Source organism: Daphnia pulex, chromosome 4 (genome assembly GCF_021134715.1).
Source record: "Daphnia pulex isolate KAP4 chromosome 4, ASM2113471v1".
Taxonomy (NCBI): domain Eukaryota; kingdom Metazoa; phylum Arthropoda; class Branchiopoda; order Diplostraca; family Daphniidae; genus Daphnia; species Daphnia pulex.
In genome coordinates this window covers 8,915,351-8,941,406 of record NC_060020.1, presented here as the reverse complement: position 1 = coordinate 8,941,406, position 26,056 = coordinate 8,915,351, and the positions used below count along the sequence as shown (strand labels likewise).

General features: G+C 38.0%; 5 protein-coding genes and 1 long non-coding RNA gene across 15 annotated transcripts; 4 read left to right on the top strand and 2 right to left on the bottom strand.

Moving 5' to 3' along the window:
- Nucleotides 1-191: 191 nt before the first annotated feature.
- Nucleotides 192-2,204, top strand: LOC124192296 (5'-AMP-activated protein kinase subunit beta-1-like). Its single transcript, XM_046585517.1, has 9 exons — nt 192-394; nt 551-722; nt 784-980; nt 1,040-1,133; nt 1,212-1,247; nt 1,320-1,404; nt 1,468-1,541; nt 1,643-1,678; nt 1,743-2,204. The coding sequence occupies exons 2-9, from the start codon at nt 567-569 to the stop codon at nt 1,887-1,889; spliced, it is 825 nt and encodes a 274-aa protein (XP_046441473.1). The 5' UTR covers nt 192-394; nt 551-566; the 3' UTR covers nt 1,890-2,204.
- Nucleotides 2,205-3,695: 1,491 nt separating this feature from the next.
- Nucleotides 3,696-13,336, top strand: LOC124192295 (enolase-phosphatase E1-like). 5 transcript variants are annotated; one of them, XM_046585514.1, is made up of 7 exons: nt 3,696-3,840; nt 7,614-7,945; nt 8,026-8,229; nt 11,314-11,442; nt 11,567-11,734; nt 12,034-12,150; nt 12,226-13,336. In XM_046585514.1, the coding sequence occupies exons 2-7, from the start codon at nt 7,760-7,762 to the stop codon at nt 12,289-12,291; spliced, it is 870 nt and encodes a 289-aa protein (XP_046441470.1). In that variant the 5' UTR covers nt 3,696-3,840; nt 7,614-7,759; the 3' UTR covers nt 12,292-13,336. The 5 variants fall into 5 exon arrangements, with proteins under 5 accessions (XP_046441470.1, XP_046441467.1, XP_046441472.1 ...); XM_046585511.1 differs by lacking the exon at nt 3,696-3,840 and adding an exon at nt 4,906-4,937; XM_046585516.1 differs by lacking the exon at nt 3,696-3,840 and adding an exon at nt 6,361-6,553.
- Nucleotides 13,337-13,542: 206 nt separating this feature from the next.
- On the bottom strand, nt 13,543-17,896 carry LOC124192293 (rho GTPase-activating protein gacF-like). Of its 4 annotated transcripts, XR_006873672.1 has the most exons (11): nt 17,710-17,870; nt 17,472-17,558; nt 17,161-17,406; nt 16,813-17,073; nt 16,414-16,592; nt 16,038-16,084; nt 15,859-15,969; nt 15,423-15,688; nt 15,232-15,287; nt 15,060-15,174; nt 13,543-14,737 (listed from the first exon to the last, which is right to left on the bottom strand). XR_006873672.1 is itself a non-coding variant. In XM_046585509.1 (8 exons), the coding sequence occupies exons 2-8, from the start codon at nt 17,556-17,558 to the stop codon at nt 15,588-15,590; spliced, it is 1,032 nt and encodes a 343-aa protein (XP_046441465.1). In that variant the 5' UTR covers nt 17,710-17,896; the 3' UTR covers nt 15,320-15,587. The 4 variants fall into 4 exon arrangements, 2 of the variants coding, with proteins under 2 accessions (XP_046441465.1, XP_046441466.1); XR_006873673.1 differs by lacking the exon at nt 15,232-15,287; XM_046585509.1 differs by lacking the exons at nt 13,543-14,737; nt 15,060-15,174; nt 15,232-15,287 and having other exon boundaries at nt 15,320-15,688; nt 17,710-17,896.
- Nucleotides 17,897-17,903: 7 nt separating this feature from the next.
- LOC124192297 lies at nt 17,904-18,634 on the top strand. Its single transcript, XR_006873674.1, has 2 exons — nt 17,904-18,194; nt 18,279-18,634. It is a non-coding gene; the product is annotated as an uncharacterized LOC124192297 (long non-coding RNA).
- Nucleotides 18,635-18,837: 203 nt separating this feature from the next.
- Nucleotides 18,838-21,561, bottom strand: LOC124192292 (UTP--glucose-1-phosphate uridylyltransferase-like). The gene is made up of 12 exons (XM_046585508.1): nt 21,424-21,561; nt 21,228-21,356; nt 21,062-21,169; nt 20,768-20,950; nt 20,559-20,663; nt 20,385-20,499; nt 20,269-20,330; nt 19,952-20,104; nt 19,598-19,874; nt 19,367-19,533; nt 19,160-19,264; nt 18,838-19,086 (listed from the first exon to the last, which is right to left on the bottom strand). Exons 1-12 carry the CDS (start codon nt 21,451-21,453, stop codon nt 18,979-18,981), a joined length of 1,542 nt encoding a protein of 513 aa, XP_046441464.1. The 5' UTR covers nt 21,454-21,561; the 3' UTR covers nt 18,838-18,978.
- A 37-nt stretch (nt 21,562-21,598) lies between these two features.
- LOC124192291 (DDB1- and CUL4-associated factor 8-like) lies at nt 21,599-25,947 on the top strand. 3 transcript variants are annotated; one of them, XM_046585507.1, is made up of 15 exons: nt 21,883-21,955; nt 22,428-22,502; nt 22,600-22,806; nt 22,936-23,047; nt 23,114-23,308; nt 23,384-23,447; nt 23,568-23,803; nt 23,858-24,038; nt 24,140-24,226; nt 24,294-24,350; nt 24,435-24,510; nt 24,578-24,654; nt 25,033-25,152; nt 25,405-25,524; nt 25,601-25,947. In XM_046585507.1, exons 3-15 carry the CDS (start codon nt 22,626-22,628, stop codon nt 25,721-25,723), a joined length of 1,629 nt encoding a protein of 542 aa, XP_046441463.1. In that variant the 5' UTR covers nt 21,883-21,955; nt 22,428-22,502; nt 22,600-22,625; the 3' UTR covers nt 25,724-25,947. The 3 variants fall into 3 exon arrangements, with proteins under 3 accessions (XP_046441462.1, XP_046441461.1, XP_046441463.1); XM_046585506.1 differs by lacking the exons at nt 21,883-21,955; nt 22,428-22,502 and adding an exon at nt 21,599-21,776 and having other exon boundaries at nt 22,603-22,806; XM_046585505.1 differs by lacking the exons at nt 21,883-21,955; nt 22,428-22,502 and adding an exon at nt 21,599-21,776.
- Nucleotides 25,948-26,056: the final 109 nt, after the last annotated feature.

Sequence of the window (26,056 nt, the reverse complement as noted above, 5' to 3'; positions counted from 1 at the left end):
TACTACTATCTTCCAAATAAGCCGAAATGCACTGGATTTAACATGAATTTTGTTCCGTGTTTAACACGCGACAATCTTTCCTCTGATGTATTTTCATTCCCTTCCTTCAAATTTCTGAATTAACCAGCGGATACCATGAAACAAAATTTTTTAGCAACTTAACTTTTTCAATTTGTAACGCTAGGTGTCTCTGTGACTCGGTTATTTCTGCAAACGAAAGAACGAATCGCAGACACCTTTTAGTTGCTCATTTTACGATTTTTAGTGCTTACATCTTTATGTTTAATAATTAAATAACAGTGTACTGTACGAAACAACAAACAAGTCGATCGTGAGCCAGTCTTGTTAAAAGAAACGAAAAGCTTTTCAAGAAGTTTTATTATCAATGACCCAGGTTACTCTTGATTTTCTGAAATGTTTATTATAAATAGGTTATCTGACTTATCTCTCAATATGCAGTAGATTCTGTTCTTTGAATTTTCATTGAGTGATTACTAAATATTGATCATGCAAATTGTGATAAAATAAAAATTGTACATTTAATTTTTAGATTTCCTGTTAGTGTGATGGGACAGGCAAATAGTTCACGAGAACGTCATAAGTCAGGGGACATTCAACCTTGTTCTCCAGGCAAAGATGGCCAAGCTTTTGTTTTTGATAAGAAGCCAAACAAACTCTTATACCAGACATCTGGAGATGATGATGATTATTTGAATGCAAAAGTAACCTACTTAGCACAGAATTTAGTAAATTTTGCAAAAAATAACCAGCCCATTTTATCAGGGTTTTGAAATATCTGGTCCTTCAGGAACTGTGGAGTTTAGTCACTCTCTCTTGAATCCTTCACAAGAAGATAACTTTGGGGCTGAAGAAAATTCTCCCAAAGTACTCCCTACGGTTTTTAAATGGGATGGAGGGGGAAAACAAGTGTACATTACTGGTACTTTTTCCAACTGGAAAACCATTCCTATGGTGAAAAGGTAAATTCTTTTCCTAATATAAGACTGCATCATTTAATAACATAATAAAATGTATGCAGCCATGGAGATTTTGTTACAATTGTTGACTTGCCTGAAGGAGAACATCAATACAAATTTCTGGTTGATGGAGAGTGGATGCATGATCCAACTGAGGTAAGTAAAAAAAATTGCACTGTTTATAAATCAAGTATAAAAAATTAATATACCCAAAAATTACTTTTGATTGCATAGCCTGTCACAGATAATGGAATCGGATCTAAAAACAACGTAAAATAATTTTGTGTTTTATAAATTGTTTGAAACTTATTAATGCTTTGGAAATCTTGATTAATATTTTAGATTATTTCAGTAAAGAAATCAGATTTCGAAGTTTTTGATGCACTAGACATTGACAGCAGTACCGTTTCTGGTTCCCAAAGTTCAGGTGCATCATTACAAATTTTTTTGTTTAGTTGAATTAGTTAATAACACCAATTTTTAATTTTAGAGGATTATGGTCAAGATGTCCCAACACCTCGGCCACAAGAAAAATTTGCACCTCCAATTCTACCGCCTCATTTGGTAATTTAAAAAATTTTTACCAGAAAAATTGCCTTATTTGACATGTGCCATTTGAACGGGGAATAATGTATTCTACTCATGTTGGTTTATTTAATTCTTAGCTTCAGGTCATTCTCAATAAAGACACACCGCTGTCGGTAAGTTTTTAATTTTTATTTCAACATATTTCTCATACGTAACTAATAATTCCTTCATTTGCAGTGTGAACCAACGTTATTACCGGAACCCAACCATGTCATGCTCTGTCATCTATACGCATTATCAATTAAAGATGGGGTTATGGTACTCAGTGCCACCCACCGTTATCGAAAGAAATATGTTACTACACTTCTTTATAAGCCCATTTAATAAGCAAGAACAATTTGTTAGTTCTATGCCAATTCGTTATGAGGCGTTACAAAAAAATTAATTTCCCTCTGTACAACTAAATTGCGTGTTTCTAGTTCTTCGTTTCAGGGAAGTTATTCCATCTACTTTTCTCTATACAAATAATGGTTAGGAGGATCTTGCCATTCATTTTTTTTTTTTTTTTTCGCTTTAATCGTAAAAGCTTCCCGGATTAGTATTAAATATAACTAATATAGTTTCTGTTCCTGTATCTTCACACTAATCCTTCAGTTGGAATAACATCGTCTTGAATACAAGTTATGCGTATCAAAAGTACAACCTGTACGCCATATCGCCTCAACAATTTTCGAAAGGGGTTCTTTTTTTTTTTCAAAGCATACTATTTCAGACCATGATAAAAGCACGATAAAAGCTTGGTGGCGTCGCGGCCATAGGAAGCCCTGGACATAAGCGATGCCATGCAGACAGGCGCTATAGATATTCAATTGTTTAGACTTTAAAGTCCTAAGCATTTTTAGAATCTAATTTGAAAATCCTGCCTTTACATTTGAGAAATCAAACATTAATTTTGGAAGATAATTTCTTTAACAACCAGTTTTCAATAGAGCGATGAATATTCGTTCGTAATGAAATTCTGTTAAAAATGTATTCGAAGGTAATTCGACTAATTTCTGCTGGTTCGCCAATTTCAACCGGACGATAACAGATATCGACCTGAAACTATTTTCTTCTGCTGGACTTCTCGTTTCTAAGTTAAGGCTTTATTAGGTGGATTAATTTTTATTGATTGCAAGATAAACGTGATTGATTTTCGATTGTGTTGCGACCGACGGCAACAGGATCAATTGGCTCAAGCTCAATAAACAAACGACGACGAACGAGGTGGGATCAAGACACGTCGAGATCGGTATCGCTATTGTAATGGTGTAGCTAGTGTAATGAAATAACAGAAAGCGGCAATTTTCTTCAAAAGGAGTAGAACGGGGATAGCGGGTAGTTGTAATGGAATTGCAGTCATGTGCTACGGTATGTTCTGTGTTTCTGTATGCGTGTATCTTCACGGAGCTCGCCTTGCAAATGAAGGTAATTTAGGGACGATAACATGGCACGAAAGATTATAGATATATACATAGAGCGTGCAGAAAACACACGCACACATGTATGCTATCCAAGATGAAACACTGGAAGGCGTGTAGTAGGTCATTTTGGTAATAGATAAGTGTGAGAATATGGCGTCGTTTCATATCATTATAAGCGCAATACGAAACATATGGATAAATCTTGTAGAAGATAAAGAATAGTTTTTTTTTTTTCTTTTAGTCAGCTCAAGTGTTTTCATTTATCTTTACTTCCTGTAAGGATTCTTGCAAGCTCGTTGAATGGGGGTTCCCGAAGTGGTATGAGCTTGTTGATTCATGTTCACACAGTTTCTGAGCAATCTAAAAGGTCCTGGCCTTTTTCTCAAAACTCACATCAAAGTAATGCGGGTGTTCAAATGGTTTTAAGCTTTCGAGTTAACGTTCATTGACATCCAATAAAACTTAAGAAGACCCCGGAAACTGAACAATGAATGGTAGAAAGTGCCGATGGACAATTGCCCGTACCAATCCCAAATTATTTGAACAGAATAATCAGCAATAGGAACCTCTGGGCTCTGGCTCATCGTAGGGAACGTTGAAATCAATCATGTTTTGTTTTGTTTGTTTTTTAATCAAATGTGTTGCACAGCGAAGCAACTATTTGTTGCTTGTATGTGGTTTACGATCGATTTTGTAGATGGCGTTTGTGCATCAAATTTCGAAAAGATACGCCAACGATAAGCGCCAAAGCCGGCAGAACGGCGGTACCAAGTACCAATTTAAGCGCTTGTAGGCTTGGCTTTGGCTTTGGCTTTGAGAGTCTTGTTGAAGTGGTTCTTGCGTGTTCAGTTATCGAAAGTTCCCTTTTCCCGGTAAGTTTTCAATCTATATTTGACTATTTTTGTTCTTGTGTGACTCATTATCGGCACTTATTGCTCTGTTTGCTAACTTTTTGAAGGAAAATGTGAAAATAGTTGTCGGTTAAGAATTACGAAATGATTCTATTATTTCCCTGTGACAAGGGGGGTGGGGGGCTACGTTAACAGACAGAGAGCGAGGCAAGTCTGTCTGACAAGCATGGGTGCGTCACATCAACCGACCAAGAGGACTGAGAAAAGAGACAAGTATACAAACTAAAATTTGTAATGGCGCTTTATTTATGTCTAGAGCTAGTTTGACTTGTTAGAAAACCACTAAACATTAGATTGAACGACTGGTCTGATTGTGAATATTTAAACGCTAATGCCAAAATTGTCCAAAATGGCTACTTAACATCTTAGTGTCAATTGGATTGTCTCAGAGATAAAGCTGTTGGTAACTAATCGTCAGTTTCTCAGGATTTTGAGTCAGTTTCTCAGTGTGCGATAGGGTATTTCTCAAAGCTTTCCAACAACGATTTATCTTTTTGCCGCCATATTTGACCTGTCACGTGCGCTATTCAAAATAGCATCTCTTTTTACTTGATGGATCCCTACTAAGTATTTGATTGAGGAAGCTTAGAATTCTGTTTTTGACGCGTCATGTCAAAAGTTTAATTTTGGTCTCGATCTGACTCGAAACAAACCAAACCTTGGGGAGAATTTGACAACAACTTGGTATCAAGGTGGGCATTCCAACCTCCCGACTCTTAAAGATTTTTCTTTTTGTCGAGTCTGTGTCTAACAGTATCTTGTCTCCCCCCCCCCCCCTTGCCACAGCTTTAGTCTATTTCACCCCCTTACCCTCGGGCTATATAAGTATGGCGTCTAAGCGAAACGAGTCGTTGGAAAATCGTCGTCAGAGGAAAGGTGGTTGAGAGTTGGGGGGGGGGGATTGTTGGGTGGGGCCGGTAGACTAAACAGACGCACCGGTATGCGCACCATGTCCACAACAAAACTGACAACGCCGACAGGAGAGGGGGGGGGGATGTTTCGATTTTCCCCTTTTTTTTGCAGTTGTTGAAGTCGGTGGTTGTAGGCGTGGTATATGGGTTAGTTTAAAAAGAATTTTGTTTTATACAAGAGTCAAGAAGAAATATTAATCCCTTGCATGTAGGAATTGTTAATATTTATTTTTCGTAATCTTGTGTCAATATTTGCTTGTTTAGCTTTCTGTTTGAACAAAGACCCTTGTTTTATTTCTATATTTCATGTCCACACTTTGAGTAGTTGGCAGTGTGTGTGAGAGAATTGGTTTCATTAATGCTCGAGTCACATTAGTAGACAAATGAGTCGGAATATAGAAAGTAAGGAAACTACGATCAATACGGATATACTTGGAATCGTAACTCGAGCCTCTTTTTTCTTCTCCCTCGCTTGTCGTTGGGAGTAACCATGTGGTGTGATAGTTGCCTTCTGCCGTCTAGCACATGTTGCTCTTGGTTTTCTGTGATGGGGGGAGAAAGCCTGGCGGTTGTACCCAACTCTACGGGGTTTTCTCCTATCGATTTTTATCACGCACACACGTACTGCTTTTTTTTCTCTTACATTTAAAGAAGACGCATCCCCTTTCACTCATTTGCTGTGATTGTGCTATCGTTCTTGATATTCCGTGGCGGTATTATTTCCTTGACTAATTGTTTCCCCCCGCCCACTTTGGTGAGTCACACTTTGGTGTTGTAATTCTTTCGACAGATTACTTATCACCACGCCCGTTTGCTTGGCAATTATTGACTCGTTCTCTGATTTTTCTAAAAACGAGATTTTTGTTTGTTATTAGAGTCGTTTTGATAGTTGATCCCTTTTTCCTCTGATAGTGGACATTTGCAATTGCGTCCTTGAAAAATAGCTGGAAGCCATTTGACCTTAAGGCGAAAACTGTCTTCCCCCCCCCCCCCAACTCTCAGTCAATGTTTTATCCTTTAGGTCGTTGTTCTGTGTTTTTCTTTTGACTCGTAAGCCATCATTATCTTCTTAGCTTGTTCTCTGAATTTTAAATGCAATTCAAATCATCATCAGGAGTATTAGTTATTTGGATTGACGCATTGGGTGTATTTGCTTCATATCCGGTTCCAAGGTTATTGTTGACAATCTGTTCAATTGAACCATCATACGGATTCAATTCAGCAGAATTGTTTGTCTTCCTCAAGGCCATCATTCGCCATCACGAAACAAAATATGTAATACCTTTTTGCCGGATGGGAATTAAGCTTAAACACCACCACCCACTTGGGATTCGAGCTATCATTTTCCGTTTTGAACAAAAAATTCATCCAAGTTGATAATAATTTTTTAAATTTCCTATGTGCTCTTGCGGAATTAACAAATGGGTGTAATGCGATTGAGTGAGAATATATTTCCAAGGAAATGAATCAGCGTATCGTCAAAGAGAAAATGGGCGGAATCGAGGGAGGGAGGGGGGAATGCGTCGCAGAGTTGCCAGTTCTGTCGTCTTTTTCCTAGAGCATTCACCCCCGCTGGCGGTGTGAGGAGGGAGAGGAGATATTCAGTCTTGTCGTTCACCTCAACCACTTCGGAATTGATTTCAGTAGCATTCTGTTTTTCTATTCACTGGCGTCGGTGGCGAACAGTTATTTTTCTCTGAAATTCATCGTGTGTCAGACAATCGGTGCGGACCAGTGGCATTTTTATTTTTTTTTATTCAAAGGTGAATATAGTTGGTTGACACGTGACGGCAAGCACGTCATGTGTTGTTAGTCTCTTCTGACTTTTTCGGTTGAAAAATAGTAGGGAGAGGTTGTTGGAAACAACAGTGACACCTGGCGACTCACAAACTAGTTGAATTTTGAATATGCTTGCAATTACATACATCTGACTCTTTTCTTCTTCTTCTGCCATTAGCAACAGCGCGCGTCGGATTGTAGCGTCAGTTGAGGCCATTTCTATCAAGTCGATTTTTTTAGTTTTCAGTTTTGGTTTTATTTCGTGGCGTGTGCACGTTTACTTGTCTGCGATCGGCATTTAGGATTCACTCAACTATCAAACGCCATAATCAGCGTAAGTCACTGTCCCACCAGATAAAATGGCGTCCTACTTAAACCGTTAGTCTGGACATGCTGCATTTGTTCCTTTTTTACAATTAGATACTTGCAGTATTCAATCTACTTGAAGGTTATTTGAAGGGCGAATTGGTTTAAAAATCAAATTACAGGTGTCTTACGGAGGGCACTTGTCACTTTAGTCGGAATGTCTTCTGTTGACGAAAAATTTCTGTTATTGTTGGATTGATTTCTTCAAGACAGTAGTTGTTGTTGCTCCATTTCGGTGCTATTTCAGTGTGACATGCATCGGTTTCTTATTGAGCCAATGAAATAATAACGAGAGAATTGGTTTGCTGTTGCATATGTGCGAGGGTGTGTGTTCTAGTTCCTTTTTGGCTTGTATGCTTCATTTCCGTTTCTGGTATTTGGTCATCGCCCACCGGATGCGGCCAACAACCGATACCACGTGGTTTTCAGTCGTCTTTCGTTGGCCTCTTGAAAAGTAGCCAGCTGGGTTCATTGCTCTAAGCCGACTCCGTGTAGTAACACCAATGCACGCACGAGTTACCCAGAATTACTGATTGAGACCGTGTTCCGTTTCTTCTTTTTTTTCTTCTAGACCATTTCCATGAACGCATAACCATTAGCCACTTGCTTTAACGCTTTACATTGACACATCTGCGACGAATCTTTTTCTTAACGATTTTGTTTTTTCTATTTTGGCAGGTAAATTTAGAGTGACGATAGCGAGACGCCTCAGCGTGACGACGAGCTCTGTTAAATTGAAGAATCACAAAAAGTTGGAAGAGCGTCCCTTTTACAGCCCACCTTTTTTTTCGAATTTACTTTTTTCCACAAGACGATACGTTACCATGGGTTTGAGACAGAGCAAGCGGTCCGTCGACATTTCCGGGTCGCCCAAAAAAGAGGCACCTGCTGCTGTGGTCGAGAAAATTCCTCAGAACAATGATGCCACCAACCAGACGATCGAAAATATCGAGGAGGAAATCAAGACCCCCATCAATGGTGAAACAAAGACTACAGAAGCCGTCGAATTGGTAATATTTTATCATCTTACACTTTCCGTCTCGATGAAGATTGTTTCAATTTCCGTATCCGTTTTTTTGTTTTTCAATAGGACAAGAGCATCCAGGAGGATGTCAAAGACAAGAGTGTGACGGAGGCAGCCAACGATAGCAAAGTTGAAGAATCTCCATCTACGCAAAAGGACGAGAAGAAAGAAAAGGTCAAGAAGAAGCGATCATTCCGAAGCTTCAGCTTCTTGAGACGAGAGAAGAAGACGAAAGAAGAGAACAACAAAAATGGAGATGTGGCCAAAGAGGTAAGTCCCAACTGTTTTCTCTATTTCGTCGCAGCTCTCTAGCCACAAGTAAGAAATTAAGAGGATTTGAAAGCCAATTGGAATCGGATTGGACTTTTTAAATTCGCTCAAAGTTCGTAGCGCATGTCCCTTTTACTTCTCTTGCGCCACACGTGCTGTGGACCAACAGCTGTTTTTTTTTCTTTTAAAGGATATATATGAATATTAGATTATAACGAGATAGTGACAGTGCCGACGGCTAGGTACGGTTCCACGTCTGCGGTATGTGTTTTTCTGGTTCAATTCTCTTTTTTCTTGCATTCAAGTTTGCGCAATTAGAGGAAATGTCGTTTCTCTCTAGTCGTGCAGCAGCTCGAGCGACGGCTCTTGTTTTCAAGTGTCAAGTTTCCGTTGCCCACACTCTTCTGCCTGGATGTAACCTAAATCGTTAGCAGGAATGCCTGTGAAGGAAGGATGTTGGGATACTTTCAGACATTTACAGCCGACCAAAAAGATTTGTTCTATATCCATTAGTTTGATGTTTTTAGATTTTCTTTGTGTGTCGGTAGCCAAAGAATAGATATCGATTTATTAGAAAAGTATGTCAAGAACTTGAAACGTGCGCGACTTGATGCATTGCATGTCGACAATCATCAGTTGAGATAAAAAAGATGGTAGTCGCCCATTTATTGCCCTGGCTAGACACATTTATCGATTAGCTTGATATTTTTACCCCCTCGCCCACGCTGGGTCAAAAACGCGTTCGTCTTCGTGCCCGCACTTCATGAGAGTTATCTTAATACGACTTGATATCCTTGCATACCGCCGGTTTGTGCATTCCGACATTCCATTGATGGCGCAACTTCCTTTTTGCATTGGTAATTCTAGCGGGCCATTAGATTCCTGTTGCAGATACTCCCTCCCACAATAGTAGCAGCTAACTTGTTTTGTTAATTTATTGCTACTTCTTTCGCCGTCTGGTTACGTTTTGCTAGACAGATGTGGTCAATCATGTGCTGCCATCTGCCGGGTTTAGATGCTGGACCTAAACTGATGCACCATTTAAGTTGATTCATTCTTCTATTATTTCAGCAGAATAACAACAAGATGATAGTTTTCGATAAAACAACTCTTTGTTACGCGAGTTGGTACTAATACAATCAAGACTAATGCAGCCATGTGTTGTGTGTGCCTGGATAATACACCTGCATTGCAGGTGTATGAGACGTTCCTATAGTGTCCACTTTCTCGTATCGCCACGGGCTGTCTCGTTTTGGAACAAGTGTTGGGGAGGTTGAATGTGGCGACGAACCTGGAATTGTTCCTTTCTTTTTTATCGATTTGACAGAATTTTGTTTAAAAGCCATTTGTCCTCGAAAGTCGACACCATTTTCGGCGTAGCCAGTCCAGTGATAATCGATAAAAAAATGCGCTGTCCTCTATTTTAAAATCAAAAAGTTCCGTATTAGGATTGGGCTAGAGAGATTCCACACGGCATGCCCAGGTGAAAGCGCCGACACTTAGGTCAGGAATCTGGAACCGGCTTGAAAATTCCTCTTCATCCTGGGTTTTGTATCTTGGTATTGAAACAATAGCCCGGCTCTGGTCTCGGTGATTTCCAGGCCATGCCCTTGGATGCGACCGCTCGAGGTTGCCCATCAGTCCAGAGTCTAGACATCGATTGTTCAATGAAATCGAAAACGGTTGATGTCGGAGAAAGCTACGTGTGTGGATAAATTATCGAGTTGTAGGGTGGGCGGACGGACATCGTATGAGTGTGTGTATATATAAAATAATGTTAGGATGCAACTGGCAATGTTGTTGGTTGCTTTTTCTATTCGTTTAACGCGCATTCCGTTGTTTTTCTGTGTTTTGTCGGATTCGATAAAGCTGGTGGGCATCGCTTACGTCCGGTCGAATCGTAAAAAGTAATTGAAAACGGCCTTGTGCGCAGTGAGGCCAGTGGCGCGGGATGTGGCCAAAGGGACGTCGATGGCAGACAGTGTAACATGAATGAATATTCGGCTCCTAACTTTTTGGTCGTCGGAGATGCGGTGGAATGCAACACTAGACCCAAGGCCACGCTACGCAGTTTATTTGTATTTTTCTTTTCTTTTTAATGGCGACGGACGAGTCGAAAGAGGTTTTGTCCAGTTGGCCCACAGGCTAATCCTATATGTATGTAGACATTTGAGCAGCGAGTCCACTTGACTCGACATAGCAGCAACTTAAAAGGCACGAGAGGCCTTCTCTCTCTCTGTGTGTGTGTGGAAAACTACTCTACGGCGACGGCTACGGGCCTGGAATGCCAACGTCGTCATATTGAAATGGGAACGCTGCGGTTTAGCTTAGAGGGGCGATACGTGAGTTGTATCACCATAAATAGATCCTCCGTTAATGACCGTGGAACGTATGCGCGCCGTTTGACCACTTCAGCCCTATCGGCCGCTGCTCGAACGCGACTAGCTGGTCGATATGTTCAGCCAAGAATAGGATGGCTGAATTCTAGTCTGGTTTGATTTCACATCATCATATATATATAATATATTCTGAACGTTGATTCTTTTCGGCCGTTTGTCAAGCAAGCGAGCAAGCGTCCGCATAGTTGAACTAAAGTAATACCCGCTTAAATGTCTAACGGGGATTATTAGCCAGCGACAAACGGATGGGAAAAGGGTCAGGGCTTTTTGAAGAAGGGAATGCAATGGGACGTGGCTGTATTCTCTCTACTACGCATTTTGAACATGGCTATCGAGGTCTGTGGAACCGAGAGCTCAGCCATGGTACGTAACTAAAAACCTCGGAACACACCCCTTTTTCTTCCTCGCGTTGCATGCAGCGGCGCACACAGCGAACGCGACGTGTTCTCCGACTGCCAGTCGCTTTTGTCAGTCAGCATTCAACCTCTCCTTCAAGCACTCGCACTTGTTCAACTCTCGCCCCTTCTCTATCCACTTAACTATTCGAAATGGAATCGGTAACTTGGCCCTTTAAGAACTGGCCCCTAGATTTATTAAGAGGCCTCTCTTTTTTTTTAAAAAATAGTTTGTCTGTTTCTCAGAGTTGATGATTAATTGAAATTGATTTTTTCTTTTCTTTTAAAAGACCAAAGCTGAAACCACCGAACAAGTTGTCGATGTCGCTCCAGTTGCCGCAGAAGAATCGACCTCAGTGGAGGAACCCGTTGCAGTCGTTGCTGAAGCCAGCTCCGAGGAAACGACCGCTCCCGTCAAGGTATTTTTGGGCCCTCATTAGCCAACCGACTTGACCTGACTTGACTGTTTGTCTCGTCAGCAGAATTTTGTTCTCGTGTTCTTCCCCCCACACTCATTGTTATTTGATTGCATTTTATTTTAAGGAGGACTCAGCCGCTGTAGTTGAAGACAAACAGGAGACCACACCTGAGTCGAGCCCAGCCAGCGAGGAGGTTGCCGCCCCAGCCGCCGAAGAACCTAAACAGGAGGAAGTGGACGCTCCAGCCCAAGAAGCTGTGGCATCTGAAGTTGAAACTCAACCCGCTCAACCAGTAAGTCCTAAGACGAGAGAACTTGCGCATTCTTCGCGTGTAACCAAGACTGGCGTCTCGAGTGACGCAGTCTAGTCATTCCTCGCCATCTTGAGTATTTCCTTACTGCCCACCACGACCCTTTCGTGTAGTTTTCAACTATGAGTGTCAACGCTTGCAGCCAGTCGTAATACGTGACTTGATTTCAATTGAAAGAATGAATGAAAGCGGATTGAATTTCAGTCTATATTAAGTTATTTTTGGGGGGGGGCGGTAATTTGAGTTGGTTGGAAATGTTCATTTTTCTTTCGCCATATTAGGAAACTGAAGCTAGTGAGTCTGCACCTGCTGCCGAAGAGGCTCCAGTTGAAGAAGTCGCCGTTGAAACAAATGAACAGGAATCCGCTCAACCCGTGATTGAAGCCGAGCCTGTCCAGGTAATAATCAGCCATTATACATTTTAATATTGGTTAATCAGCGAATTGAATCATGTGGTTCTTTGTTTAATTTAGGAGAGTGAAAAGAAAGCAGAGGTGGCTTCCGAAAACTCCGAAACGGTGCAAGCCAGCGAAGAATAAAGCTCTACGGCGTACTGGATAGCGTTCATTTTTTAAACAAAAAAAAAATTAATTTTACACATAATCCTCACCTTTTCCTCTCCCATACTTTGATATTTTGTTTCCTGATATTTGGTCAGTTTCTGTATCCCTTCTCATCTTTTCTTTCTCCACCACCTTCTGTATTACTTCATTATTAGAATAGTTTGCCGCCGATTTTGCCAAGTGTTCTGCTTGAATGAAAGAAAGTATTAGAATTTTTAAGAAGAGAGGTTGCTCTTTTTAAAACAGATTCGAGATCGTCATCGTGTGGGGTTTTTCTTGGCTTGTTCGACCATTTGCAATGGCCGAATCCAAGTCGATTGTTGCTCTCCAAACATTTAGCTCCCCTCTAAAAACGTTCCGTGTTCGTAACATTTCCATCCACCATCTCCTCCTTACCTTTGCACTTAGCTAATCCTCCTCCTCTCATTTTCATGGTCAACTACGGTTTGACGGGCCACGAAATCGTAACACCAGACGATCGATTTCCCACGGAAAGGTGCTGATGTTATAAAGAAAAATGTGTGTATTTTGGAAGCACCTCTGACGAAGGATGCTGTAAAGAAGGCAGCTTTTGATACCCGAGTAGAATAAGGAATTGATCCAAACGCTTTGAATGAAGCTACCCACCCTCTCAACATAATCTTACTTTCTAAATGTTAGACAACACGGGTCGCTCGACCAAATGGCAAAATGTCCATATTCTCGCACATCTCGTTTTACGCTTGCTATCTGAAGGAAATCTGCCTCTACGCTTTCATGGTTTTCATCTTTGCTCATCTTCAATACAGCCTTGGCTCGAACAGTATTTTCTCACAAAGGTTTGGGCTTCAGAACACGGAAACATGTCCTCCTCTCTCTCTCTCTCATAGTCTACCACCCACCCATCCTTCTGAGACATGGGAACTACACTTCCACCACCACCACCACCCTCCCTCTTGAACTTTCTTTTTGTTTACTTGGCCTTTTTTTTTGTACCGCTTGTACCAACGTCTGCATAGCCAATACATTTTTTGTATATAAATTGCTTTCTCTCTGACTTTTTTTTAATGCCGCACAATGCCGCATCTCTCACGAGATGAGATGCGAAAAGTTGCTCTTGGTCTAACGTATCGTATCGATTACTAAAACTTTTAAATTTTAGGACTATGAAACATCGATAACTGACGAATATGCGATTTCTGTCCTAAATACTAATGACTTCATATTTGTCTATTTTTCGATTTACACAGTTCTTCTACCATCCTCAATAAATAATATCTTCGGAAAATTGAAACAAATCAACATATCAAGTTTCACCGCCAAAAATTCAAATATTGCCTACTCAGCGGGTGTTATTATTCGCAAGTATTTTTAAAAAATCTGGAGAGGGTTATGTCTTAATTTAAGTTAAATTACAACGTTTTAATTGATAAATTATTGTAGCCCACACAACATGTAGTACGCAGTGGTTAATTGATTGCGTCATTGTATGTCATGCAACTGATACGTATGCACGGAACAGTTTCTCACAATTATTTGAATAAGAAAAAGAGTGGTATTAATATTATTGTAATAATACTTTTGATATACTTCTTTATCGCGCAAAAAATGTTAATACATCCAAAATGTTACCACCAGTTTTTGGCAGTATCAGTCTCTCTATATCGAAGAAAAAATACTCTGAAAAATTGCGCGAAACAAAACGGATTTACTTACCACAATTTACATTATTTCCTTTTGGTTTACCAAGAGGGTTTTTACCAAGATAAGCCTTAAACTTCATATCTGATCATGTTGATTCTGGTACGTCAGTATCAACGTACGTTCATTGCAACATAACGATGATGTAGGAAAGACTGAAAGAGAATGGCGGAAAAAACGATCCGTCCAGCGGATTCCGGGAGCAGGGCAATTTGTTTTTTTCGGTAGCGGTTAAATTATAATCGATCTAGTGGTGAATTTATCAATACGATTGGATATCGTTTGCGTTAATTTTTTTAGTTGTTATTTGTACGTATGTTTAGAAAAGTTTACTATTACGATGTGGAATGAAAAGAAGGGTATTTTGTGTGTTTACCGAAATTATTATAAATAAAATAAATAATGAAATTTAACACGTCATAGAAAAAATCCAGTCACTTTATAACCAATATTTTTTTTTATTATTTAGATTTAAGCCAATGACATTAAATTTACCGTGCGTCACCTACTTCACCCATTTTGGCTGCGCCCATAAATTTAAATATTGTAAATCCATCGCAGAATCGATAGTTACTAAATAATAAATTTTAAAAAAATATTGGAAGCTTGGGTCAATGTAACAAACTTTAACACCCCTTTTAGTCCATTATTTTTGCCGAAAATGTTTTTTTTTTCGCAGCCAAACAGTAAAAGCTGAAGAGTTTGTTCCTATGAACGCTAGATAGCTTGGAGAAAATGATGGCTGAAAATTCACAAAACGAAACAATTTCTGTAAAATTTTAATTGTTAACATCTTGGCTACAAAGCCAATGAAAAACGGCGCAACATGTTTAGAGAGCTAGGATGAAATTTACTTTTTATATAATTAGACAATTTTTAGGTGGACTAGTTGCCTAAAAAGCTGCTGTAAAAAATCATAGAAAATAAGATTTTTCGGCTACTCTTTTAGGTTTGTTTTTGCTATAATTTTTTCCAAAACTATAAAAGCTAGGAAATTGCAATTTGAACAATCAATTTTACGGAAATTCCAAACAAAATAATTAACGACTTTATAATTTTTTTACCGTTAGCGATAAGATTTCCGTAAAATCAAAATCAATCACTTTTGATCTCATTGGGCGACGGCCACCATCCCGCTTACCTTCCTCTACACACCTTTCTATTGGCAACCCAATATACCTAGCCAAAAGATGTTTTACATTGCACATAAATCTTTGAAACATTTTGTGAGCGAACTTAATTATTGTGCAAATCGAAATCGGTTTAAGAATTCGTTTGATCTTTGATGACATCTATATACAGTTAAAATTTAAAAAAATTAATGTAGATTTTCAGAGACTTGTTGTAATTAATAGATTTCCAAAAAAGCCACAGACACACATAAATTATTTAACTTAAATAGAAGAAAGAAAAGATCAAAATGATACCTAAAAAAGGACCCGAATATTAACCTCCGTTCAGCAGAATAGCTACGGCTAAGCTGTTAGAAGTAAATAAATACAAAACAAATAATTTAACAGGAAGAACTGGTCTGTTCAAACTTTATAAAAAAAACTGTGTTTATCAGCGAGTGATTTGATTCCATTTTTGTTTCAAACAATCGGCATGTTATGGTTGATCATGTCATTGTTGTTATTTGGGTCTTCAACAGACACCGCAAGCTGCGCTACACCTTCATCAATGGAAGTAAAATCTATATGGAATTTTAAAAATTAAATCACTATTAGTAATTTCCAATATAGCTAGTGTGTTAAGTTCTTCCCGCATTTCTAATGCAAAGATATTAAATAATTTCATTTCTTTCGAATTTTATGGCTAAATAGGTTTTCAACGACTATCTGATAAAATGTACCGCGTTAATACCTGTTTCTGCAGTAGTAGTGTAGCCGATGTGTCGATCACGCCAATTTGTCACATACTCGGACCTGGAATTTGTCACAGATATTTCTCTCTTCCAAGGTTGCAATGTGGATCCTAAGTGATATTAAAAAATATATAAATTCAATGAGACAAGATGAATTGATCTCAACATTTTTGAATACCTCCAGTAATCTCGCTAATCTGGGATTCCGGTCCATCCGATGATACCCTGTATATACAGTTTATAGGCAGGACATTGTTTAATTATTAATGTCGCATAATCAGTGTGTATATATTTTTAGATCAATATTCATTAGTCGTTCATAAGTTCAAATTTAAATAAGCTATTTGTCAGTAAAAAAAATTTTACAAAATTAATATTACTCGAATCAGATTTTTACTAGATTCAAGTCTCTATTATTTGAGGGTTTTTCGGTAAACCCAGTGTATAAGATATTTTTAACAAATTATACTTCGGACTAAGTAACAGTATACAAATTCACCTTATAAAATAAAGTAACGGATTAAAAAGCGAAAGGAAGAAATATAGGAAAATACCATGTAACTTTTCCAGTTTCCCGATCACGAGCAGCAGTGTTGCTTTGAAATGATTTCTTAAAATCTTTATTATTCTGTTGGAATTGGCCTTGCTTATTGTAATTCCACTGTTCATCTTCTTTTTCGTCAGAAGTATTCAGTTGCTCACTCAACCGTCGATTACGAACGTAATCACGGCACTGTATACCAGATCAAAATTAAATTAGCCAAAAAGTTTTACGTGTATGACAAGAATAATCTTGTCAAATGATGAGCAAATGCAAAAAAAAAAAAAAAGGTTTCCAATTTCCATGAAATTGGAAATCCAAATTCCATGGATAACGTTGAAACGGGTGAATTTTACTTTCCATTTAGATTATGTTAAAAAAAAAAAATTGTAAGATTGCAGGGATGACCTACCACCGAATATCTCCTCGGCGGCTGATAATTGGAAAAGCCGTCATACTTTGAAGATGTGTCACTCGTCCAAGATGAGTTGGAAGTCGTCGAGGTCCTCCTAGAATTATTGCTTCGGCTACTACTGCCGATACTCATTTCACTGGATTGAGATGACGTGCTGTGTCTGCGATTGGCTGCCGGACTGATGGGTGCGCAAAAGGCTCCCTCCCGCAACCGGTCGGTTAGGTAGGAAAACACCGGATCCGGTGGAGGCAAATCGTTCTGTTAAATGTGACAAGAATACATTTACGTTCATTATTCATAATCGTGTGATAAATTCTAAGTCAATTATCGGTTGTAGCTACAGACCTCTGTTAATCGTTGGGGACGAAAGTCAGTAGTCGCAGCCAAATCGGAAACGGAATGCTTTTTTTTTATTTTGCGCGGCTCTTTTGGCTCACGATTCATTTCGCTTTTTTCAGGGCGCGCTGCTGCTGGCTGTTTCACGGTGGGACTGTTGTCGTCAACGTCATTTTCAGTCACGGAACGCGTTTTCATGCGTTGGGTTGCTACTAGACTAAAATTTTCCGCGTTCTTTTTATCATTTTCTATTTCCTGGTGATAGTTGTATCAAATGTTATAAAGAATTTTTTAAAAATATATCTTGTTAAATATCCTACTTGATATCGCTGCGTTATGGTTGCGTTTTTCCTACGAATTTCCTCAATCTTTTGATTGATGGCAGCTTCACGCTCCTCTTTCGACATCTGCAATCACATTTAATTAAGAAACAAATGAACGGGGACTTTAGGAAATAAAACAAGGGAGTAATTATGAAAAATAAAGAACTTTCGATCGATTTTTCGCTTTGGTTGTGAATATAATAAATTATTAAAACAATTTGAAATGAGAAAATACCGTTGGGGAATTCCGTTCAACTTGATGCAACACAAATTTCCAAACGATCTCTGACTTACTTGTATAACTCGCAATTTAAATAACAATTACAATAGAATTGGAGGTGCTGCGAAATGCTACTGGAACGGCACCGTATTTCGACATGAAATGAAAGAGAATTGAACAATTCTTCGCCTTGCGTGGAGGTGACCTACTTTGCGGAGTGCTGATCGTGCAGCATTTACCTTCTCCAACAACAAACCAAGGTTATTTCGTATGGCTCTGTCAACAGTATTGCAAAGCATCTACTCTACTATGTAACAATTACTAGGGCGTCTATGTCCTCGGCGGACGAATCCAATAACTATCCCTTGTATTTAAGTTGAAGTCAACTTAAAAAACAAAGTGTAAGTGAATTAGCTACACTTCTACCTGTAAATTGATCAAGTTGAACTACGTTCGGTCGCTCATGTTTACCAGTTATTCTTTTCAGTCTGTTACCTAAAGTAATTAGCATATTGAAGCATTCTCATGATGCCCCTATTGATTGCGTTAATGCAGTTTAATTTTCTTAAATCAAATGATTCCAGGTAGAATGGACTTTCCCTTTAACTGAACTAAAATTGTTCTTAGCGCAGCGCACGGTTTCGAAGTGAGCAAGCAAGAGATCAAAATGGCCTTGCGACGAACGACATTGGGTTAGCATTGGCCTCATTTCTGTAACCTATATTCTTCTTGTAAGTTGTTCTACTAGTCCCGAATGTTCTTCCAAAGGATTTCGTAATTTTTAAAGTAGCTTGGTAACACACAATTTTTAAATGATCATTATTTTCTCTGTTTACATTCCATCAATACCAGATATAAAATATGTTTGCACTTTGAAGTCAACTCACCCGCTGCTAAGTTCTAATTGCGATATTTTAAGCAATACAATTCGTTTCTAGGACAGCAGTTTTGGTGGTTCATTACTAACATTGATTTTTCCTTCTATTTCACGATTGCTCAATACATTACCATCAACTATGTTTTTTTTTTTTTTTTTTTAATTATTTAACTGCCTAACGCCACTCATGATCAGGAAAACATATTTAACAATGCGAGAGCGTAGAACTAACAAGCGGAAAGGATAAATTCACAACAAATCTTGGCTTCTATAACAACTTGTAAATGATTTATTGAATATATTTCTATTGCTACAAATGACTACAGATCTGCTATTCAAATATTGGCAAGACTAGCTTTATAACAAGATTACAAGCAACTCTTTTGATTAATAACTGCTGAAAAATTTTAATGATCCAATATGCGCAAATTACCTGAGACAATTTTGTTTTCTAAAATTGCCCCCGACGGAATATCAATACGGTCTCCATGATTGGCAATAATGATCACCGTACCCTTAATTCAACATAAGAAATCAACATGGAAAATTAAGCAAAGAAAAAGTGGTAACGCAACATTTAAGACTTGCCTTAAGAGAGACGTTCCGTCCAAACGTTACATCTCCCGAAACAGTCAAGTGATCCAATTCTAGCAAATCGGGAATTGTAGCAAACCGCTTAAGAAATTCACGAACCTGACATTCAATTTACAATTTAAAAATACGAAATAAATAAAAAAATCACTCAAAATATTGTATACATAAAAAAAGGAAATAAAAAAAAAATATAATCGTTACTTTGGCAAAATGATTTTCTCCAAGTTTAATGAGCGGCGTTGATGGGAAACTCCTCAAAGGACTCATAGAGAGACTTCCGTACTTCAAATTGTAGAGATTGCTCATGACTAAAAGCAAGTCGGAAGTCTTTTTGACGGGCAAGAACCGGCTACGAGGTACATTTAAGCCTATCAAACGACAATAGACTCAAACACTGTTTTCAAGTTACCATTATATCATTTTTCAAGATACCAATTGACCCTTCGAAACACTTCATGGCAGCACCAACAGCAGTTTCTAGTTGAATAACGTTCACCCCATTATCTAAGGTCTTTGGATTAACAATTACTTCCATATCCAATGTGCCATTCTCGATAATTCGCTTAATGGAAGGTAGTTTGACCCACAGATTGTTAGTGTTGAAAAATTTAAATGTCTTGACAGACTTGAAATCTTCCACTTTTTCCTTTGGGACTTGAGCGATTTCCAGCAGGCGCAATTTGTTTTCGTATTGAATTAGAGTACCACCCTAAGGAACCGTTGAAAAACAATAATAAATTAGACAAAGTAATCAAGCATCCTTTAAGATTTGGTGTTAGAATTTACCTTAACATCAGCTCGGGTTTTATCTGTAACCTCCATTAAAAATTCCTTGGGTTTGCCGGCATCTTCGCCAGGGTTTAACAACATATTGAGAATATTTAAGTCGACAGTTGCGCCCAAGTTATCAATATTGGAGATGAAGCAATATTCTCGACCCTGAATGATCGAACATGGAAATATAATAGACAGTTCATTAATATATGTATAAAAATTCGAGATTCAGATTAATTGGATAATTGACTATACGACAATTCAAACAATAGCTATTCAGAAGACACAAGTTAAGATAGATAACAAAATGCCCCAAGTAAATGGCATACCTGTTTGATAAACTCTTCCAATAGACCAGCATTATAAAATGACTCGTAAAAATCGCCGTGACCTTAAGAAAAGTGTTAGCGATATATATACTGCATTGAAATTGTTATCTAATTACCAGGAGGATACCAAGCTTCCATATCTGCAGCAGTGCTACAATTTCTGGCTATAGGCATAAGAGATTCCTTGTTGATTCGCGGGTAATTACTTTGATTAAAAGTATGGATTTGGACCTTGTGGGAAAATAAGTAAAAATGTATTATAACATTTTAAAATACTAATTAATACTCACTTCAAATTTTGTATATTTCTGAATGATTAATTGAGTTTCCTCATCTGTATTGAATGAGTTCATCAAGACTAGTGGCACATTTGCATTGTATGTCTTATTTAAATTCTGCAAAACATTGGTGATATAAGAGGAGTTTAGAAACAAAGATATTTTATAAAATAAATGGTTATAAATAATAATTATATACTGCTGTCTGTGGTATTTCATACCTCAATTTGCTGAACAGTCAAATCAAGAAAGGTTAGATCATTTCGGACTGAAATAACTGATTTCGGCCCTTGGCAGCCCATTGATGTCCCAAGTCCACCATTCAGCTTGATAACAACAAGTTTGTCCAACATTCCCCGTATTTGAGAGGATGCTGGAGTAGGTAGCATCTCATAATCACACACCTTACATAATGGTATAATAACATTAATGGTATTGAATAGATTTCAGACAAAAAAATAAACACTGATTGTTCTTTGGTTATTTTCAGTAACAACAAGGAACTGTTTACTTACTGCTCCATCAGGAAGTTTTTCTATTTTTTCCCACTGAACAGATGAAGTTGGGTCTAAAAGAAATCTCACGAACAGTCGGCGAAAACCACCAAATTCTCTCTCAGTTCCCTATTGAGGAGACACAAGTGAAACTCAAGAAGCTACAAAAATCAAAACAAACTTTTACTTCGCGATTCGATTCCGAGCAAGTTCTGAGAAGTTTTTCAAGTTCAACTGCTAGTTGGATTTGAGCATCTCTTTTTGTGAGCTCCTTAAATGCAGCAGAATCAGAACCCTGCCTTTGATGGCCATACATCTATTGATAAAACACACCTGACATGTATAATCAAATAATAAACAATAACAATTAAGTATGATACTACCGCTTTTTTCTCTACGTGTAACGATGCCATTTCTTCTTGTGGGAAAGCAAAGCAGTCTTAACACTCTCGAGAGCAGTGATGTGAATATAGTTTTAACGACGCTGGTGAAACGTCACGTTGGCAATCGTTGTTTCAACCTGCCGGTTATGTACAAAATACTTGTGCGAAGCGGCAAATGTCACAACGTTTCAAGGTCATTTGTGAGTCAATGCTGCCACGAACACTTTGGTGCCCAAATTTAAATGGCAATAAGCGCGTACAACGGGTGTGTGATGCACCACTACTGGCAAAATGTATGCTTCTGATCGTCGTCATAAATCCGTTTTTGAAAACTTACGCATTCTTTGGAAAAGGTACGATTTTTCTAAAATGCTTATAAAATATCAACAATAGTGTAATTCTATGTTTTGAACAACCTTAGTTTTTGTTTAGTCTTCTTTTTTTTTTGTTTTTTATCTCTGCACCGAACGCAAGGTTGTTCATTTGATCGTGAACAGCTGTTTGAATAACAACGTATAGTACTGTAGACTTCATTTGAGCATAGCCTACTCTATATAGGAAGCCGAAAGGTTTGGCCTTTTTTTGGAAGCCAATTTGGGTTCCCTTCCTCTTATTTGGCTCCGCCCTAAGTGGACCCACGGGAGCCAATTTATCGTCTAGTGGCGATATTTGAAAACACAGATTTGTTTACGTTTCTATCGATATGATTGTTAAATGGCTACGAAGGGCCATTCACTAAACAATAATGTACACCGTTCCATGTAACATTGTCATGAAATCCCTCACGGCAACATATTAATGGTGCGTTCATAAATTACAGGGTAATCCCCCAAACCATAACATTCGAAATTTCGGAGGGCGTGTCATTATTTCGCTCACCAGATGGCCCCCCTGGGTCCACTTGGAAGATGCGAAATCGGAGGAAAGGTGAGCAAAGTAGGCTTCACTTTTCCAACACGCGAGAGATATCCTTCCTTTCGGCTTCCTATATAGAGTAGGCTATGATTTGAGTCTCGTAATAAGCCGTACGGACTTTCAATGCCGAACGGTGAAAAAAGTTTGCACCACACTTTTATCTGGTTTGTTGATATTGTTACTATTTCCAATGCGTTATTTGCAAATTTAGCGTTTAGATTTTTTTTTGAATGTCTTTTTGTTTTGTTTTTTTAATAAAAGAAGTTCTTCAAAAACGTTATCGCAAAATGGAGGATTCGAGGCAAGAAACAAACGAGTCCTCTTCCACAGAATCCGACACCCATCAGGAGTCCGGTGAAAATATGGATTTTGAGGACAGTCAGGACTCTCTTTGGACCACACAATCAACATCAAATACAACATTTGATTCCCATAAACATAATCCTGATTTGGAAAGTGTTGACAGTGGTAAAATTTTATCATTACTGCTAAACTTGATAGAACCATATATTACTGTACCTATTATTGTTCACTTGATTTCTTTTTCATATAGTATTAATTGAAAGTTCTTTATGACTGTAATTCTAATGTTTGTAGATGAGGCTGTTACTGTTGAAAACAGTGTGAATATTGAAGAAGATTTGTTGTCTGGAATTGGCAAACAGAAGCCAAAACATAAATGGAATGCACTGATAGCACTCACTCAAAGGTTAGCTGCTGATGTTTGGCCATTTCTGTGAATTCATTTGTTAATTTCAGTGACATTTTGCATTAGAAACCTTGGGACATCTAGCCACAAAAACATGGACAATGCATTTAACGCAAAATGTCATGGATCTTTGAGGTTCGTACAGCGCTTGGAATTGGCTTTCAAAATGGATTGTCACAATGGTTGTGTGAATGCTCTTCACTTCAACTCAAGTGGATCAAGACTAGTTAGTGGATCAGATGATCTTAGTATCATAATTTGGTAATATTTATTATAACTGAATAGTGCAAGTATTATGTAGTGCAGTATCACTAATAGTATCCATCAATCAAATAGGGATTGGAGCCGTGCTGAACCTGTTGTCAATTATGACAGTGGACATAGAGGCAATGTGTTTCAGGTATAAAATTGACAGATCTACATATTGTGTCTAGATAGATTAGTAGGCCTAATATAGTAAATAGTAGGGTGTTCTTAAACTTACACTTTATAAAATACATATGATTGTGATTTTTAACAGGCAAAGTTTTTACCTTTGTGTGGTGACACTCACATAGTTTCTTGTGCTCGAGACGGACATATCCGGCTTGCTGTACTGTCACCAAGTGGAGTGTTTCATTCCACACGTCGATTAGGCCTACACCGAGGTCCTGCTCATAAATTGGCTCTTCTTCCAGACACACCTCATGTGTTCCTTACTGCGGGAGAAGACGGAGTGGTTTTTGAAGTAGATGTCAGACAAAGCAAACCCAACAAGTAACTTTTTCATATCAATCTTACTTTCTTAAGATTTAAGTTTTCTTGTTGAAGATTACTTACAGTTAAACATTGCGAACGAAAAATAGCGCTGTATAGCATATCAACTCACCCAATTGATACGACCGAGTTCTGCGTTGGCGGGAGAGATCAGTTTGTTCGTATTTACGACCGCCGTCATATTTCTTCGAATTCTGAGTCAGCAACAGTTAGAAAATCTTGTCCACGTCATTTGGTTAGTTTATAGATTATTTAGTAACGAAAGGAGACGTATCAATTGCAATATAAACAGGGTGTTTAAATTTGAAAATTTTATCACTTTTCATTTGTTTCTAGGTGGATTCCTCTGTCCGAGCTCACGTAACCAGCGCTGTTTACAATTTTAACGGATCCGAACTCCTTGCTAGCTACAATGATGAAGACGTAACTCCATAATTTTTTTTGTTTCATGTTTTTTCTTTTAATCAGTCTTTAATTTAAAAAAATTCAGATTTACTCATTTGCTTCGGATTGTGTTGAAGGATCAGATTTCTTACATCGTTACAGTGTTAGTAACGCATTTCACTTTCTGTGAAGTTAGAAAGTAAATACTGTACGTTAATCGATTTTTTTTTCGTGCATTCCACTTTAGGGACACCGCAATAACGCAACTGTTAAAGGAGTAAATTATTATGGGCCCAGGAGTGAGTTTGTTGTATCGGGGTCAGGTATATTGCAATCTTCAAATATATTGTGTGATTTCGCATCATTAATTTTACAACTATTATTATATAGATTGTGGAAATATTTTCTTCTGGGACAATAGCACCGAAGCCATTGTACAATGTATACCGGGCGATGAAAATGGAGTGGTAAAGATCATTTTGTCAACTAACTAAATATGTTGTTTCAAGTAATTCGGTTTTTGACAGTAGTTTAAATGATGCTTAAATTGCTTTATTTTTTAGTCAGTATAAGTTGTCAAACAAATATCTTAGAAATTAGAATCGCTGTTGCCAACTCAAACTTTTGATGGTAGAACATTTCAAAGAAACAAAGTTTCATCGACACAATTCCTGCCTGTTTTTTATGGTGCATTTCGTTCTGTAAATTCAAAATTTTCGAACGAGAAAATCAACTGCTTTCAGAAAGTTAGTCTTAATTAGTCTTGAAGAAGCAAATAGATATAGTAATTTTTTTGGAAATCTGAATTTAATTAAAACCAATCTGTTTAACACAATGTCTTTTAGGTTAATTGTCTTGAGCCTCATCCAAGTATTCCTGTCTTAGCAACGAGTGGTTTGGATGATGATGTGAAAATATGGACCCCAAAATGTTTTGATGAACCCCAGCTTTGGGACCTTAAAAAGGTTACTAAATTATTATTTTGAATTTGATTTAATTTTGAATTACTGTTAGTTTGGAAAACGACGCTAACGTAGATTGCCAATTCAAAAAATTTGCTACTATCGGTCAACTGTTACTTAATTTATTGATACCCAGTTGCCCACGTCACCTTGCTTTTTTATATCTCTTTATTAAGACATTCATAGCAGTTGTTAATCTTATGCGTGATTGTTTAATTTTCTGTTTTATTATTTTGGAAATCTCAAATTCTGCAGACAGTGAAAACAAATCACCAAGAAAGGGAAGAAGAGCGCCGACGTGAGCCAGACACTATTTCGGGCGAACTTCTTTGGGTGCTTTGGCGTCATGTTCGCAGAACTGAAAGGAGACGCAGGGTATCATAGAAACTATCGATCTGTTGAAATAGAATTAGAAAAAAAATCCATTTAATCTGTAATTATCGTTTCGTAGCAACAGCAGCAGCGTACGTCCAGTCAAGAAAGGAATGATGGAAATGTAACATCTAGCAGCGATGAGTCAGACGTTTCTGAAAATGATGAAGGTCCAAGAGGAGTCCAATGTGCGCCTTCCTAAAAAAATTATAAATAATGGAAGACTTGAATTATGTTTGTACTCTTAAAATGTAATTGAGAAAAGCAATTAGTCCTACCTGAGTTATCTGATGCTGATACTGATCTGTTATAACTGGGGCGACCCAGAAAAAAAGATCCTGTGTAACATTTTTTGTTTTCTATAATATGCATTGAAACCCACTGGTGTGGTAGGCTTTCCGATCAGAATAAATCGATAAAACTACATTTTTCGTCGGTATAAAATTTTGATTAAAAGATTGGTATTAAGATTTTAAAAAATTAATAAAAAAAGAAAGAAATGCTTATAAGTGAAATTTAATTCATGCTAACAAGA